The sequence below is a fragment of the Dipteris shenzhenensis genome, chromosome 17 (assembly GCF_047967505.1).
Source record: "Dipteris shenzhenensis isolate YYH24624 ecotype China chromosome 17, Dip_SZ_1.0, whole genome shotgun sequence".
NCBI classification, from domain to species: domain Eukaryota; kingdom Viridiplantae; phylum Streptophyta; class Polypodiopsida; order Gleicheniales; family Dipteridaceae; genus Dipteris; species Dipteris shenzhenensis.
This window is the reverse complement of record NC_141612.1, coordinates 6,040,928-6,060,110: the sequence shown is the minus strand read 5'-3', so window position 1 is coordinate 6,060,110 and position 19,183 is coordinate 6,040,928. Positions and strand designations below refer to the sequence as shown.

At 40.9% G+C, this 19,183-nt stretch overlaps 1 protein-coding gene across 2 annotated transcripts; it reads right to left on the bottom strand.

The window, feature by feature from the left end:
- Nucleotides 1–8,606: 8,606 nt before the first annotated feature.
- Nucleotides 8,607–18,925, bottom strand: LOC147891585 (uncharacterized). 2 transcript variants are annotated; one of them, XM_087388830.1, is made up of 4 exons: nucleotides 18,645–18,925; nucleotides 18,390–18,558; nucleotides 9,462–9,665; nucleotides 8,607–9,142 (listed from the first exon to the last, which is right to left on the bottom strand). In XM_087388830.1, exons 1-4 carry the CDS (start codon nucleotides 18,693–18,695, stop codon nucleotides 8,673–8,675), a joined length of 894 nt encoding a protein of 297 aa, XP_087244956.1. In that variant the 5' UTR covers nucleotides 18,696–18,925; the 3' UTR covers nucleotides 8,607–8,672. The 2 variants fall into 2 exon arrangements, with proteins under 2 accessions (XP_087244956.1, XP_087244957.1); XM_087388831.1 differs by having other exon boundaries at nucleotides 8,959–9,189.
- Nucleotides 18,926–19,183: the final 258 nt, after the last annotated feature.

The window sequence follows — 19,183 nt, the reverse complement described above, 5'->3', positions numbered from 1 at the left end:
CTCATAAGCTCTAAGTTGGCTAAATTCATTATGCCCTGATCTCTCAAAGATACTTTGTGACCATCTTGATATGATGATATGGGGACCTAAATGCATCATTGATCATTAACAAATCACGACCCGAAAAGAAAATGTTTATGTCAAATATTGCTCAAGATTAAGAATCATCCAAGACATGATGCTCATTGGATGACTAAGCGTTCTTTCAAGATTTTCTAGTCCTCATCAGTTCCTATAACCAAACACGCAGCTGAGGTCATCTACAATCCAAGCAAGAAGGATGTTATGAAAATTATATTTCTGATATTTCTTGCTATGGACATTATTTATTTTAGTCAAGTGTGACTAAGGCAAAGTATTCCATAGGAGCGTGGCGGGGGTTAGTGCGAGGATATCAATCAAGGTGTCGCATGGTGCATGCTATACTCATGCTATATGGACATGGGAAAATGTTGTAAAAATAATGAATACTAAGCCATGGGCTATTAATTGTGGATGAGGGCATATTAAGCTTTGTGATATTTTGATCTAGTACAGCTATGTTGAGAAATCTCTCCAATTGTGGATAATGGATACTTTTGGATGTACTATCTTTGGCTCTTTGCTTTTTGGTATGCAATTATAAATAATCTAGATGGGATGCAAGAGCCACCATCTAGAGGGGACAGATTGGACCCCATGAGGTGTTGCTCTCTCTTCTCTCTCCCTTATTTCTTGTTTCCTTTGTTCTTTGCATTATGAGTTTTATGTCTCATTAATTTGTGTTATGGTTAATCTCTGATTTTTGCAACACATTTACTAGTACTCTCACGAGTTCTAAGAATAATAATTACACCTACTTAAAGGTTTTTATACTAATCATTTGTAAATGCCAATATGGAAGTCCTTAATTGTTTTATTTATTATTGCACAATACATGTGGCATGCTTGATTAATTCATTGTAATAAATTAAACTGAATGAAATTTAGAGCAAAATTAAGGCAAAGAAAAAGCACATGGTTGACTTGAATCATATAATGAGATAATTGCTAAGCAAGAGGGGGAAATACGAATTCTCTACATATAAATAACTTTTACCTCGCATTATTTTATTTAGGATATCTTAATGCCTCTTGTATGTATTTTCTAGCTGCATAAGAAAATACATGCAGGACAATTAGTAGCTACCATGCATTAAGTTAATGATTAGAAAAATAAAAAACTTTGAAGTGTGATTAGGTGATGATGTACATATATTCTTATTCTATCACAAATTGATATGTCATTTATTGTTACTTCCATCATAAGAAAAATACTTAAAGAACTAAGCATCGTATTTGTTACCTGTCTCAATGCCATACTAGTGTGGGACAACATAGATTTTAAGAAATTTCACAAATACAATACTTGAACCTGTACTAAATTAACATGAATAATGAATCAATGTAGTGTATTGAGTTCTATTAGTACAAGATAAAAATGATCATCTCTCATAAGTTCTAATTTGGATAAGTCATTATGTATTGATTAACGAAAGTTTTAAAGATACTTTTTGACTGTCTCAATGATGATAGTTGATGAATATCCCAGAGAACCTTCACATTTCTACTCATTGACTCAAAAAGTGAAACACAACCGAATCCAAGCAAGAGGTGTGTGCACTTATATTATAATCATGTTGGCTATGGCAAATTATTCCATAGGAGCACACCGGATGCGATGGGAGTCCTAGTGGATGTTTTGCGTAGTTTAGCTTAGGACACCTAACTGGATCTAGATGGTTAGTATTGTGATCAATTCCATATTAATACTAATGTTGCTAGTGTTACCAATATTATTGCAATCGAGTGTATTGTGTATTTTTGTTGGAAATGGTGGAATAGAATAGATGCATGATGACTCAAGGCAAGAGAACACAAGATGAAGCCAAATAGTGTTCCATTCATTTTGAGAGAGGTAACTCTCTTTTATAGAGTGTGTGGGAGGTTGGCCTAAATAAAAGGCACCTCTCCTACATCAAAGGAGATCACTCCTATATCAAAGGCACCTGTGTCATGGTCCATAGCACTAAGTGTCCTTCACTACACACACACACACACACACACATGTGATTGCTACTACTAGATGCACATATGCACCTTAGAGCAATCCCTTGATCACAAAATATCGCAACATGCCCCCCCTCAAGGGTTTGCCTTATGCTATGTCAAGGATACATCTAGTCACATATTTTCATAAGCCATCTCATGGTGGTCAAGGATAAATCTATGGCTAGGATCCCATGCTAGCAAGCGTGCCCTAGGTCAAGGTTTACAAAAATGGGATAGATCCCCCCCAAATGGTTATCTCCCTTGCATGTACAAGAATTAATCTTAGGCCTTTGTGCAGACCTAGTTTCTCATGTCTGCTGCAAGAGGTACCTTGGAGGAAAAGACATATCACATGGCCTACATCAGTGACCAAAGGATTTGCAAAGACTATAAGAACTAAAAACACATAACATTCCTTTTGGAGTACTACTCCAGGAAGAGAGCCTCAAATTTGACTACATGACCAAGTGATGACAAAAGCTCAAAGATGTTAGACTTTAGAAGGTCCAATCTTTATCTTTTTCTACCACAAAATTTGTTACTTCATTGGCTAATGGAATTCTTTCTTCAACCATATTGGCCTTGACTTTCTTCTTCTCATTGCAAAACTTCTTAGAGTATTGTTTCTGCCACAATAAGTGCAAGGATTGATCCTATGGCAATCTTTGTCAAGGTGATTGGTCTTTCCACAATGCTTGCATGCTTTGTACTTGCCCTTTGATGAGAACTTCACTGTAAGTGCTTGAGTTTGATCTTATACCTTCCTTGACTTCTTATTTCTCTCTTCTTCTAGTAGAGCACTGATGATGCTCTCTAGTGTTGGTTGGGGAAGATTCTTCAAAGTGGTCACAACATAGTGAAAACCCTGAGACATACACTTCAGGAGCACTGCCATTGCATCATCTTCAGTGATTGGAGAGTTGAATGAGGCCAATTGTGTCATAAGACTCCTCATAGTGCTGACATGATCTACAATAGAGTCTCCAACCATCTTAAGTTCAAAGAACTTAATCTTCAAATTCAATTTAGAGTTATGAGAGCTAGCACCAAATAATACACCTAACTTATGCCAATCCTCAGAAGGAGATTCCAAATCTGAAATATGATGCACATACTCATCCCCCAAACCTAATGTAATAATTGCATAGGCTTTGTCTAGCCTTTTAGCATCTGCTAGTGCTAGTTGAAGTAGAGTCACTTGCCTTCCCCTTTCCTTTGGTTGTGGTGGATTCACCCTCTTGTGATGAATGATTCCCTGGCTTGACTAAATCCCACAAATTCTCCTTCATAAGCATAGGTTTAACTTTCATTTGTGGCAAGTATGGAAGGCTTAGCCATTGAATTTGTCTATCTTAAAGGTAGCCATGAGAGGGTCTTACTTTTATGTTTAGCCAGTGTCTGCTCTCTTACAAATGGCTATGAATCAACCATATAAGTGCATATTGCAAGCAATGAAATCAGAGAATCCTAGTCTTTTTGCATCAAAATAATAATATGGCTTATATGGCTTTTTCTTCACAAGCATTGTCACTTTTCTATTGACATATTGAGGTGCTACTTTCTTCTTCCTCCCTTTTGATTCCACATATCCAGCATTAGAAGAGCAACAAGAGCTAGGCATTGTGAACAATCATTACCAACTGGAAATTTACTATCACTAAATCATCTTTAGCACTCTTCTAAGCTTGCATCAAGCATTCAATGACCAAAGCTACCCAAAACTATAGTATAAAAACCAAAGAAAATGGAGGCCTCAATTCAAACACTCTCTGAAGCATATTTGAAAGGGATGTTTTTATGCATTGAAAGATCTTATACCAACTCATGTCCACCCAGGAGGATTGACGAAATTATGCGCAAAGTTGTCTGTGAGAGTTGCGCCTATCCCGATTGGTCTTTTGCAAAATTCTCCTTGCCTATTGGACCATTTCTACTCAGATTTGGATACAACATAGGTCTTGATATCGCCCAACAATAGCTAGGAGCATTGCTTGAAATTTGGAGTCTGCAGGTCGAATTCGTCGAAAGGTTGTCGGACATAGAAAGCATCAGCATGGGCTATGGCAGGACTTTGGAAAAGCTTGGACCTACAAGGTCGCCTATAGCAGAGGAGTCTATGGCTAAAAGGATTGGGAAAATGGTGCATTGAGAGCGGAGAATAAGACTAAGCAAAAATCGGGCAGAGTGGAGACAAATGAGAGAGAAGATGGAGGGTGCAGAAGAAGGTGATGAGGTGGTAACTTGGAGGCTATAGAGTTCACTAGAGCCTAGTGCTCTAATACCACATGTGGTGGAATATAATAGATGCTTGATGACTCAAGGCAAGAGAACACAAGATAAAGCCAAATACTGTTACATTCATTGTGAGAGAGGTAGCTCTCTTTTATCTAGAGTGTGTAGAAGGTTGTCCTAAATCAAAGGCACCTCTCCTACATCAAAGAAGATCGCTCCTACCTCATAGGACCTCCTATATCATAGGCACCTCCTTAGCATAACAAAAGGAGACAATTCGTTAAAATAGCTACTCAACATGTGAATAGCCCATACCCAAGGCTAAAACGGGGTAGAAAAAGAATGCCAGATAAATCATTTTCTTTATTGACTCTCATTTTGTCAAAGGGTTGATAGACCCTGGTAGAGGTAAGCAGATAGCTCAGTGGCTTATATCTATTCCCTCTCCCCCACCTTTCTAGCATTGCAAGAAGTAAGGCTTGTGAAAGTAGTTTAGAGAGTAGGCTAAAAGTAATTGATAAAAGGAAATTTTGGTTCTATACTTCCCATGCAGAAGGGAAGGGAGGAACTGCTCTTGGCTTACTTTCTCACTATAATGGAGGGGTGCTTCAAGTAGTGATAGATGTACAAAAGAGATGGGTTTGGCTCAAATGCATGGTTAAAGGACAAGAGTTTGCATTGATATCTTTATATGCCCCAAATGTAGCAGCAGACAGAAATGTAATCTGGGAATCTTTGGTTATTATAAAAGGCAATTGTTTTGCCAAGGGAAACTTTAATAACTAAACTAGCTTCAGTAGCTAGAAAACTCTCTGCAACTTGGGTGCTTAAATCTATTTTAAATCGAGATTGTGATTGGGCTCAACTTCTGTTGAGAAATATGAACCAGGTCAGACCAATTAGAGCCCCTAAATGGAAGAACTATCTTATTCTCTCTGATGTCTACAATCATGAGCCTTGTAAGGCTAAGGGGAGCTCCCTTTGGCAACCTATTTGGAAAGTCTGTGAGGAGATAAATGCCTTCTTGCAATTTTTAGCAAAGGAGCCTTCATGGCTATTGACTCTATATGGGTCTCAGCTATTGACTCTATATGGGTCTTAGCTATTTTTAGGTATGCTCAACTCATAGATGAATAATTTTCACTAGCAAATAATCTATTTTAAAAAGGGTTGCAAATTTGGGGCCAACTATGGAACAAGGAGCATTTAAGATGGAAGACCTGGCAAGAAAGTAGAAGAGAATTTGCCTTAACCAATCAGTTGCCAGGCACTAATCCAGCAGATTGGAGCTTTGGCAGGGGAATATTTGCTGGAATGGTGGTATCTTTTTAATATATCATAGAGAGTTTAGTTGGATAGAAAGCTTTGCTCTACTTCTTATCCCCACTTCTCCCTCTAATATAGAAGGGCTTTTTAGAACTCTGAATGCTAGGACTGTAGAGAAAAGTGGTATGAAAGGTTTAGGAAGATATGGACCAAGCAGGTCCCTGAAAAGATGTCATGCCTAGCTTGGCTTATTTTACATAAAGTTGTGTGGACCGATGCAAGAGGTCTCAGAATAGGGAGAGGGGATGGTAAATGCAGAAGATGCCCTGGTGTTCTTAAAGACATTTTTCATTTGTTTGTTTCATGCCCACATGCTAAAAAGGTATGGAAGTTCATACAGATAGAAATTGGGGAGCCAGTTAACTCAAGGCCATTTTGTTAGGGGATGCATTTAAAACCAAGCAGGAGCTTTGGTTTCAAATAAGAGCTCGTGCTTTATGGTACATATGGATATCTAGAAACAACTTCCACTTTAATGATGCAATTGTGTTTACTGATGCTTAGTTTACTACATGTTGGGACAAGAAAAAAGGAGATTGGATTTTCAAATAAGTGCATATAACCTTGAACACTCCAAGTTGAGTAAAGATCTTGCTAAACATATGAGTACTTTGGAAGATTAGCAGGACAAGCCACCTTACTACCTTCACAGAAAATCACCCTCTCAAGCTGAAGCAGATCTCAAGGAGTTGTTGCTCAATACCATTTCTCAGACATTGCTTACAAGACCCCGAGTGTCTCATCTCATGACCAAGATATCTCTATTGACCCTTTACAAGGTGTTCCCTCACAAGCTAGTGTTACCACCAATGCTCAGAGTTCAGACACTTTTGATGATGCTGCTCAGAGTTTCTCATTTCATGTCCCCTCATGCATCTATAGGAGGACCTGAAGGGTCATGCTGGCCTTCTACATGCAGTTTTCTCCCAATCATTGGAAGTTCTCTAGTTTTTTGTATGTATTCACAGCTGATGGCTTAGTTTGACTATAAGAAGGATAACTCTTATGATGTACAAATGTTTTTTATATTAATATAATCACTCTTTTTTCCTCAAAACTCTAAATGGAACGCAAGAGCCACCATCTAAAGGAGGTAGATTGGACCCCATGTCCTCTCTCTTCCCTCTCTCTCCCTTGTTTTGTGGCATGGTTTATTTTCCTTCCTCATGACATTGCACAACTATGCATGATTTCCTTTGGGCTTTTTAATGCATTCGCAACATAAATCATAGCAAATCATAGCTTTGTACAAAAAAGAGTTTTTTGACACAAGCCATCATCTTACAAGCATTGTGAATGATTGCTCTCTCAAAGCTCCCATAGGGAAGGTCATGCATGGATACAATCAAATGAACCATGATGATAGAAAGATTGATAAGGTTTTAGTTTTATTGATAGTTTTTTATTTTGTTGATAGTTTATTGAGATTTTGACAAGTTCACTCTTTTATAAGGTTGAATAGGGTTTAAGGATTTTTCTTTTAATCAAACGTATTTCTTAAAAGCCAAGGTTTTGGACCTCTATAAAGGAAATAAAATTCATTTGCATCATATTCATCCAAAATAACAATCATCGTAATCTAAATTACACAAGGAAGCACCTCGCTTTTACTCTAGGAAGCTCGAGTATTTTGCTTGTGAGTGTAGAAAAAAAATTGTAGACATGGCTAAATGCCAATCTAAATCTACTGATAAAGACACTACCAAAACATGACAAACTAAAAATTTTGAGAAAGCCTTAGCTATCTCCTAGAGCAATGACTTGCACAGTTTTATGAGTATACAAGCGTATTTCTGCATGTGTGCGATGTACATGTGCCTCTTTGCAACCTCTTTACAATTACATGGGTTCTTGAATCCAAAATCAAGAACTAAGTAAATCTAGAAGGAAGCATAGGAAACACGATGTCCAAGCTAGAATTCATCCTCACGGGAATGAGCGAAACAGGAACAGAACTGTAAGCATCCCAGACCTTGGGGTGCATCAAGGATCATGCTCAACTTATGAAACACTCAAACTCTAGTTCAGACAACACTATGTACAAATATGCAGCCATTGCCTAGAGATTATCAAAAGACAGGAGAGTTGCCAAGGTCCATGCCCATTGCACCCCAAAATGCCCGTTGATTGGGGGATCAAAGCATGAGACAATGAAAAAGCCGTCAAGCAAGCTGAAATAGAGACGAAAGAGTTAACATTGAAGCGTACAAATTTAAAATTAGAAATCTCCTCCTCCAAGACATAAATTGAGATAGCTGCCTCCCTGGTTGGACCACAATTGGCAGCTTCAAAGCAAAAAGAGCTGCAATTGGAGCAATATTGACAATAGCTTCAGGCAGCAGTAAAGTAGGAGGAGCGGCAGTTATAATTTTATGGCAGCCAAAAAAGACAAGGGTTGTAAGCAAAAATAGAGTATCTCACTTAGGGCCTTAAGAAGGGGAGCAAAGCAAAGAGAGCAAGCAGACTGCAGTCCAATTGAAAAGTAGATGCCTTTGAGATGGAGATTGCAGATCTAAAGGAGGACTTGGCACAAACGCAAAAGAGCGTTGAAAAGGCTTGACTTTCAAAATGGAACCCTTATCTCAAACCATTTTCTTGGCAGTTTCTGAAATTGTAAATCCTGCATTCTCTTACTTCCCATATGGTCCCATTTCCACCAATCGACTCTCTATATGCTCCCATCTGCTAAGCCAATTGAAAACAGACAGCATAAAAAGGTGACGTTGGAAAAGAAAACCATTCCAAGAAAATGCCAGTCTTAAGGCGGACGACTACAATGGAGGCAATGCCTGCATTTTATTTAGTTTGAGTAAGCATTTAACACCTTAGCAATTGAAATATGAGCAATGCTGACCATAAAGAATAATGGTTAGACAACAAAACAAAAAATGGAGGACCATGCATTTCTAGAGTTGAAACGCCTGCATGATTCTTTCATCCTGATGTCAAGTGCACAGAGTAATGAGAATAGCCTTTTAAATAAAAAATGAGGTACTTTGGTAATATAAGTAGTGCAGATGATATTTGTAAAGGTACAGTGTTGTTTACTTGTTTACTTTTCTAATACACAATAGTAGACCTAGAGCCAAACCTGTGGCAATGCCAAGCCCATAAAAACTCCAAGATTTTAAAGGAAAGGAGTCGGGGCTTTTCAGAGATAACCTCAATGAAAGAAGCTCTGCTTCAATATTCCGCAATTTTTTGGAAATATTCACAAAGAGGCGGAGTGTTCTCCGTATTTCTTGCACAAAAGATTCATGCAATCCCGATGTACCCTCTGGCTGCCTAGCGCTTGGGCTCTTTTGCAGATCAGTTGTTGGAGTTATATTAAATCCCTCTCCCATTGATAGCACATCATCCAAAGCACTGTCATCTATGTCATGAAACAAATCCTCCTCTTCAACCAAACTTTCCTTTTTAAGGCCCATTTTCTCTTCACAGAAGATCCGTGCCAGGTTCATCCATCTTTCAAAAGTAGACTCCATGTGTTTTTCCACATACTCTTCCACCATACCTGACATGATGGCATGAATTGAGGCATTTTGATCACATCCCATGGCCCTTAAATGAACAGAAAATGATATAAGATGAGGTCTTGAGAAGACATGCTGCCTAACAGAATGAAAACACAATAGCAACATGGGCTAGAAGACCCCAATAAGATTTTGACATGCTGGCATGCATTGAAGCATATCGATCTCATCCCAAGGCCCTTTAAGGAACATAAAATGATCTGAGATGAGACTTAGGGAAGACAGGCTGCCTCACAGCATGAAAACAGGATAATAACATGGGTTAGAAGCCACCAAGAATTTACAGAGATACTCGAATACCTGGAATCACCCAACCCCTTAACTCCAGCTTCACGTTGGCATCGATTGAACAACCTCCCTTCTCAGCTGGAGACAGAGTCGTATCTGCTGAGGTGACTAAACTGTAACCACCACTAAAAGTAGCTGAAATTTCAGAATGAATGGTAAAAATGCTGTCACGTTTTGTGTATTCCTGAACCTCCGTCAGTTGGGACATGTCACCTCCTGCATAAGGTGAAGAGAATTGACTCACCATGTTAGCATAACTCACTTCACAAAACCAGTGTGATTACTTTACAAACGAAAATGCTTTCCCTCATTTTACGAATGAGACCTAAACACAATACTTTAGATCTGCCTGTTCACACTGCAAAACTCTTCCAATTAATATACATCAGTTCTGGTTTATGCGGCCAGCAACAGACCTAGATCAACCCATGGAACTTCCACCATTTTATAAGTCTGAGTATGCAACCAAGTTTTTACAAAGTTGTGTATGACAACCACAGCATGCTGGTACTGATGTGGAACTACAGTGAGCTATAATCTTTAAGCATAATAGCAACATCTTGCTGCAACAACGCAGCAAATACTGTTGCACAAACTCAGTTAAAAGTATAACGTCCACCTCCTGCATCATTTGGCTTTGCAGTTTTAAACATCTTGCTCATTGTGAAACATCATTTAACGTTATGCCCTTATGTCACCATTCTCTGGCTCTCAATTTCTTTGTCTTCATACTCTTTGCAAGTAATCCATGTCATCAGTCAAAATCACGGAAGTAGTTGCCTAGTTCTTCAACATTCCTTCCCATGGTTGTGCATTCTAGCTGCTCACATGCATGGCTTTTACAAACAAAGCATTTAGTTCTGGAAATTTTAACAGTACTCAGCACATGTACTCCATCTTCTCCTGTTGTTCCAACTGCATAAGGCTTCTAATGTTCGAAGGCAAGTCGCTATGTCTTGTAGTGTCGTCATATGAAACCGAATAGTGTTTGTTTCAAGTAGAGTTTGTCACAAACGTATCCCTTTCCTAAACCTTGGACTTGTGGATGGTTACATGGATGGACACTCATGGACAGGTATGCCCTTTTAACAGGACACTTCCCATGAGGTGCAACCCTTCACAAGATAGGTAACACTTCAAAAGAGACACGTGTTCGACACATCTTCATGAATTGGCTTCCACTTATAGCATTGCAATGTAGAGCCTCTCATCAAGCTTGGGTCATACCCTTGAAAGGGGTGCACAACTCCTCATGCACACTCCCTTTGGAAGACACACCCTTTCAATTGTGGCTATAGAGAAACGCTTCATTGTATGGATTGATGATTCTCATGCATTCTGATATTCTTGTTTGCTGCTATCATAAGTCTCTTTTTGCTCCTTTGCTCACTATTTATTTTAGATCATTAGGATTATTTACAGTGATATCAAAGCCTATTTTTGCTCCTACCAATAGGAAACCGCACCAACCTTCCAGCCTCCACTTGATACCCGAATCCTACTCTAGAAGGCATCCAAGCTACCGCAGATGGAAGAGATGGGAGGGAAGAGATGCCCTCCCCCCCTGCCCCTCCACCACAAAAAAAAAGCCATCCCCTGCACCACCTACATCCATAGTGGCCTGTCCATCCCCTCATATCACCAAATAAGGTAAAGGGGCATGACCGGTGTGTTGAAGAGGCAGATCTAACATACCTCTTAACTTAATGAACATAACCCTTTGTAATGGGACACACCCCTTCATTTTAGAGATGCACTCCATCATCAGGAAGATAACTTTCATAAGACTAGAATATATCCAAACTTACAAATTAAAATATTTATAAAACAAGCCAAAGAACAAGGGAAAAAAGGGAGTATGTAAGCGACATTAAACAAACAAGTACAAGAGAGAAATAAAAAATGAAAATAACTTACTAAGCAAAGCTATGCTTATTTTCTCATCAGTACCCAAGCATAAACTCCATCAAAATTTTGAAAGATCCCGGAATCTCTTGGGTAAAACCAACGCTTACTAGGCAAAGCTATGCTTATTTTCTCATCAGTACCCAAGCATAAACTCCATCAAGATTTTGAAAGATCCCGAAATCTCTTGGGTAAAACCAACGCTTACAAAAAAAAAAGGAAGAAACAAAGCAAAAAATAAGCAAAAGAAATGGAAGAGAGTGAGAATTAAATGAGGTCAAATATCCACCACAACAGACCCAAAAAACAACAACAACAACTAAAGCTACCACTAAGTGATCAAAGATAAACCCTTGTACATATAAGAAAACAAAATGAAACACCAGCACAAACAAACATATACCTTCATGAGACTAGAATACATCCAATCCTACAAATTATAATTTTTTATAGAACAAAGGAAAGAAGGGAGTTTGTAAGCGACTTTAGATAAATTTATCAGTAAATGTGAAAAAAATAAAAAATAAAATGTTAAATATAAGATTTAAATTATAAATATAAATAAAAATAAAAATATAAAGTTTTAAAATTTTTTTAAAGATGAATAATAATAACAACAACAACAACTTAATTGGCAAATCTACGCTTATGTTCTCATCAATACCCAAGCATAAGCTGCCATCTGGGGGTTTCGGAAGATTTCAGAATCTCTTGGGTATTATTCAAATGAAACCAATGCAAACACAAAGAAAAAAATTATTATCATTATTTTTTAATTTATTTATTTATTTTAAATTTAAAAATAATAATGAATAGTAAAATAAGGGATTGGAAAAAAAAAACAAAAAACAAATCAAAACCAAAAAAACTAAACAAGTACCTAAAAGTAGATGACCAGCAAAATTTGAACAAACCAAAGAACTAAAAAGAAAATGGCTTTGAAGCTCTCCACTTTGGACTTTAATTCTACGCTCAAGGATCCCAAACATTCCCAAAGCCAAAATTGCAAAGACATAACAATCACACTGGACTGAACGGAATTTCTTCATTACTTTTCTTGTATTAAATCCTTTTCTGAGAAGTAATAGGGTAATACCAATGCTTTGTCAGAATAAAGAGTCTCTAGAGTTATGAACAAATTATCTAGACGAATGTTTAACCAACAAAGGACATCTTCAGCATCCTTTTTCAATTAAAGCTCTTGCTTTTTACATTTCATCCAACAAAAATCAAAATGCAAGGCTGATTTTTCAACTCTTAACACTTTGCAAGGGAGATGAATGGCGACTGGTCACACCAATTCATTAGAAAAATATGCCCAAGGCCACACCCTTTCACAAAAGGACACAACCCTTCACAAAAAGACACAACCCTTTGAAAAGACACCCTTTCATACACTGCACACAAAGCACTGCATACTTGCACCTTTTCATGGAGAGAACGCCTTCATAACAAGACACATATCTTCAATGAATGATTACAACCATTTGTGACCCAAGGAGTGCCAAGCACCTATACATGTGAAGGGTCCCACCTTCCCGCCCCATGCGATCACAACCATCCTATAGGTCCACCCCCCATAGCCTATCACACTTTTTGTACACCCCAAGTCTCTTCACACGTGCCTAACCCACGCCCTGATCTGTGCCTACCCCTTATAGTCGTGTTTGGAGGCAGGTCTATAAATCTAACCTCCCCTAGCCACTGCACCCTCCAAACAACGACCCCCGACTGTACAGCCTAACCTTGTGCCTGCAACTCTGCCTCCTCCTTGGCCCACATCGGTACACCTAGCTGCCTTGAAACCTATCATTTGCTCACCTTGTACCTGCCTTCATTGCCTGGAAACCCCCCTATTTGCTGCCAATTTGACCCCACAAAAAAGCACCCAAAATTCTTCAGATTTGATGGGTTCCCTTTGCCTATAAACTGCAGCAACCTGTGGGCACATACAAAGGAAATTGGCAGACCGTTCATGGCAAACGATGTCAGCAAGTAACTTCAAATTGCAGCACAACAAATGAGGTAGAGGTCTAATCCGAACAAGTAAAACAAGCAACTCTCAACATGGAATCCATTCTCATATGCCAGGTTCCACCCATTTGCTTTGAAAGGAACCTCAACTATCATCTTACCTCCAAGTGATTGAGATGATGCTCCACGAGACACAACAGTACAAGGACAATCCTCTTGAGTACCCTATATAACTTTGGGATTTGCCACTTTCCAAGCCAGTCTCTCAAAACATGCTCCTGATTCTCAGGCTTGATTTTCACAATGAGACCAGTCATGCAAACCTGTTGAGTAGAATGTATGCCGCACTTCTAGACTCAAGCATCAGTGATTTTCCCAAAACCAACTCTCTTCTTTTTTACTCTCTTGTTCGTCCAACTAAGATGTACGGCAGTCCCTTTTAGGGGACAAATCTATCCGAGAAAGACTGGTCCTGCATCAAAAGTGCTCCACGAGAGCTGATCTTTGTAACAAACTATTGAAATTCTGAAATGAAAACCTTCGAGCAGAAGGGGGACGAGACAAGAAGGCACGGCGGGGGGTAGGCCTTATTTCTGGCTCCTTTCAGGCACAAATCTATCAGAGAAAGACTGGTCCTGCATCAAGAGTGCTCCACAAAAGCTGATCTTTGTAACAAACTATTGAAATATTACAGATTCGTTTTTAGGGTTTCAGGACTGATTACAGTTGTATCAGAGCCAGGTTCATTGTATGCAGGCAAATCACAATTCAGAAGAGCAGGCGGCACACCCAGGATGTAGCAAATTCAATTCGCTTATGTTTTTGTGAGGGAGAGCTCTCCAGCCACAATTGTGAATCAGTTTTTGCATTGATTCTATGAAGCCAGCAAAGTTGGATAGTGATTTAACCTATTCAGAAATGGGAACAGCTTGGTTTTTTCCTGTCCAGAAGGAAATTCGAAATTCAGAATAGCCTATCCAGATGCAGATGGCAAGATTGGGAGAACATGGAAGTTCGTGCACTAGGCTGCCCAGCAAGAAAGGACCTGAGATACCAGCTGATGATCTTAACAAAGATCTTCTTGAAGCCAAATTCCAGGATACGAATTCTTGAAGCAGAATCCACGATTCCAGCATCTATTTGAAGTAGGTTTGACACGACCCCAACAAACCTCTGATCTGCAAGCAAACACAAGAACACACCAAACATGAGGAAACTGAGCAGGCTGCTCACCACCCAACCATGACATCTACGGGCTGCGATCCTGAATCAGGAGATGTCCCCTCCGAGCCACAAGCTGAGCTACTGGCATGAACTCCCAACCAGATCCTAACCAGCCTGGTGTCCCATACCACCAGGTGGCGCTGTGAAGCCTGGGATCTGCTGCTGGGCCTTGGGCTACGCTATGATGCAGGCGCGCGTCCACGACTCAATCCAGGATCAGACCTAGCACCTGGGAACGAGACTTGCTCCCATCGGCTAGCTGAGAACTGAACCTCTGGGCCCCTTATATAGCCTCGGGCCCCAAGCGCCAAAAATAGCAAAGACCTCTAACTGGTTCATACCCTTGCCACTCAACCCGAGAATCAAGCCTGCCTAGCCCTAAGCCTCCCTAGGCTACCTGTGCTAGTCTTGTGTACCCAGTACACGTCAGATACCAATTCGTGCAGATGACAAGGTTCCCTTGAGAAATTTGCCAAGCCAGTGTCTGTTACTTCCCTCAAGAAATCCAAAGGCAAGCGTTTTGCCATCCCGTCATCGTCCTCTTCAATAGGTTCATCCAGAAGACGCCACAAATCTCGGCATCAGGGGGAGGAGTACAACACCGAGGGAGGTCAATCTGTTCGATTTTTTACTTAGAGAACGGGCATCTTCATCAGCTCTCTGTGGTGCTGGTGACCCCTTCATGCAGCCCCTCCCTACATGCCATTAAAATAGATGTGTCGATCCTCAACATCCTATTGCTAGCCCTTCTCAAATGTGCCAACACTCGCACCTGCTCCTCAAGCTAGGTAGGGAGCCATCTCCGCGCTCCCATGGAACTGGCAGGTCTGCTATCCAACTACGCCCCACTGATGTGTGTGTGGTGTCCCAGCTTGCATCAAGCTTCTCATCGATGGTGACACCTTCCATATGAGAGGATCCTTTGTGAAGATCCATTGGTGAGACTATTGCCGCTGACCCACCTATGCAAGGTGTGTACCACAACCTGGGACATTGCATCTCATGGTGCAACTGAGCAATTGGTGTGCAACTTCATGTGGGTAGGTTCAGAAGGCACACGAGATACCAAGGCTAGAGTGGCTTGGTATATAGTGATCCTACCTCATTCGAAGGGAGGATTGGAGTTTATTGACCCATAGGTGTATAGCTAAGCCCTTCTAGGTAAGCTTATTGGACACGGTCAGTTCATTCAGGGTCTTCCAAGCTTCTCATACAATAAGACCTTCAGAAGAAGACTCCAAACAAGGGAGGGCACTGGCAGCCTTCCTCTAGATGGATATTCATGCAGGACCCCTTATTGGGAAGGGCTCCCTTACAATGTCTCATGAGGGTGTGGCATCATCTTTTCGACAAGCCTCATTTGGGCCACGCCATCCAACCACTCGTGTGAAATCTGGATGTTCAGCATCTGAAGGGCCACATGCTTGGTCATAGTTCTCACACTGGGATAGTGGACCAGCCAAAATCCATGGGAGCATGAAGCAATTGAAGTAGGATGTTGGCACATATGAGAGGAGCAAGGTGCTGGACTGAGGAGACAGCGGCAGCCATTCCAAAGCAAAAGGGTTTGAGATGACAACACCACAAAGGCCCCGGGGAGGGGCCAGTTGTCCAAGATCGGAGTCCCTCTTTGAGCCAGTTGTATACACTATCATTACAGATAGTGCAAGGCTGGAGTCATCGACCACATGCCATCAACTGCCTACTTCAATATAGGTTTGGGCAAGGCCCTGCATCTCGATCCCCCCAATCTCTCAAGCACTTATCGGACAAGTGCTAGATACATTTCATTGACAAAGGATCAGAGTGGTGGGAAGGTTGGAAAGGGATGGACCATTGACCCTGGTCTTGGCTTTGGACCAGCCTCAGGCCACAAAGGTCTCGTACTTGTTTTGGTTGGAGGCCCATGATGGACCCCCCGATTGGACCATGGCTAGTGGAGCCATGCTGCACGACAACAAACTAGGAGATGATTACCACCCTCCTCTGAAGGCACACACAAGAGAGGGATAGAGGCAATAGAGCATTGACACCTGGGGACGCTCAGTTTTGCAGCGATCAAGCAACACATTGCTACCCACATTGGGCTATGATCACTTCTGCCAAGTAGATTTCCATGCAAGAACCATACTAATGCAAACAATGGCCTGTTAAGTTTTGTTTCTTACGAGTCCAGCCGTTGAATCACCTCAAAATATGAGAATAAGCGCAATCATGAATGAGTGCACGAAGGTGCAAGGAGAATGGAGATTGCTAATAGAAACTCACCTAGAAGCGACAAGCGGCAATTATGCAAGGACTTAATCCCACATATGAAGTGGGTAGTTCAATACCAACATATAAAAGACTTGGAGGGACAAGACCTCAAATACCCTGGATCCTTTTAAGGGAATGTGGTCCCTTGAAGTAGCTAGGTGGCTGAGGGTTGGGACACCCTGACTACATGGCTCCACCATTGGATATTGCCATCAAAATCGTACATGGTATCAAAGCCTATGCTCTGACTATATGTGAGCTTGGTACAAAGCTGATGATGCACCTGCCACATGGCAGCAAGACATTTCTCTGGGCAAAGACACAAGTCAACAACGCACGCCAACGGCGAGGGTGAGGCAAAGATCTGAGCAACGCTAAACCCAAATGCAGAAGAAGCCAGCACATCAGACTGAACTGATGCAAGAGGAAACCAATCAAAATAGATGTCACAAGCAACTACCACGGGAGTGCAGCAACTGACACAGGAGAGCGCAGCTGACAAGCTAACCTGTGCAGGATAGTGGAGTGTCGCAGAGCAGCTGAGCTGGCACAGGACCGTGCAGAATTGACGTACTGACAACTGACACGCAACCAGCACACAAAGAGCTGGCTGCTGCAAACCAGACTTGCGCATGACAACGTCAAGACTCAAATTGCTTCCAGATTGGGACTAAATGAGACTGAAAGAAGGATGATTGAGCTGCTGTTGACAAGAATAAAGGAGGATTGGCCCACCAGTCAGTGTTTTCAGAATGATGATGGTTTCAGAGGGTTCCGGTGGAAGAATGGCAAATTGTTTCCAAAATTACTTTGAATGATATCACGGAGAATGATATCACGGATAATGCTGGGACCTTGGTTCCACAAGCTGCAAACGATTATTGGAAGTTTTATGCCCCATTAGCAGTCTAAATGTTTGGGCTTCCAGGCCTCGAAGGGTTTGGAGAGTCACTCCATCCTTTAGATTAAATTTCTTACTATGGAGGGTGTTGATAGGCAAATTGCCAGTTAGAGCCAGACTGGCAAAGTGGAATCCAAGAGTGACCCCGCAATGCCCTTTTTGCAAACTGTCCAGAGGGACTCACATGCATGTTCTGTGGGATTGTTCTTTTGCTAGAGCAGTATGGAAGCAAGTTATAGCCAGTTTAAATAAAGTTCAAATTACGATAAGAGGGGTCGTGATTTTAAATCTCTGGAAATGCAGAAATAATGTCGTGTTTCAAAGACCCTCGGTTGGGCGAGCAACAGGGATAGAGGAGGCTAAGAGAACTATTAGGTTTTTTGGAAAGAAAATGGACCCTGGATCAAATTAGTGGGTTTTTGTCCTCTTTTAGAGGACAGACTCTTTCTTTTTCACCTTGTAATCTCTCTTCTGTTAATATATTTTCTTTATTGGACCGCAAAAAAAAAAAAAAAAACACAGCACACAGTGAAACTCGTCCAGACTAGAATATCAAAAAAGCGGGGATAGTACTTGAGTTCACAAAGCTCTACGAACCAAAACGCCTTGGATTAACTGTGTTTTCGACTTGGCCAGAATATTCTATGATGTAAAACCGAAAGACTTGGAAGGATGCATACCCACAATCTGTCGTACAAGCATGGGGGGAGCATGCATACGAGCCTTGAAAGTCACTTCCCGTTTGCGATCCTCACTCCAGCTGGTCACATTTGCATTGGGATCATCGTTGGCCTCTTTATGATACCATTTCGCAAAGGCGTCATCCTGATAGAGAAACGAAAACACAGCCTGCAAAATGAGCCACATCCACTAAGTCAATGCACGATCGTTTAGGTGAAGTGCGAGAAAAGAATTGACTGTGGACGAGATGTCACCTCAGGATCCGCGAATTCGATGGTACCCTTGAGATGAACGTTTTTCACCATAGCTCTTGTTGGGTTTTGGGGATTCTCAAGGTTGTTGAAGGAGGCAGAAACGGATCTTTCATAAGGGTGAAGATTTGCACAATCGAGGTGCACCTGGATGGAGAATGAGGGACGAAGAGGATGCAAGCAATGCCATGAAAGCTGGATCGACGGAAGAAACACAGACAGAAGGCAAAGCAACCCATCATCTTGAAGTACAAGACCACCATCCCAAGCAAAGGCCCATGCACAGCTTCACGCAAAGTTTAGATCCCACCCAATTTAAATTTCTTATTTACAAATTTAAATTGCTTATTAACAGATTTCAAAACCTTCACCATTAAAATTTTCAAGGTTATTATTGAAATTTTGCACTTTCCTTAGCTTGACATTCGCACTAGTGCACAAGACAATGCGGAGCTCCAAAACCAGAGATACAAAGACCACATATGATGTAGAGGTTGACCAAAGCACGGACGATGCAGATCTAACCGATCTCAACTCTCCTC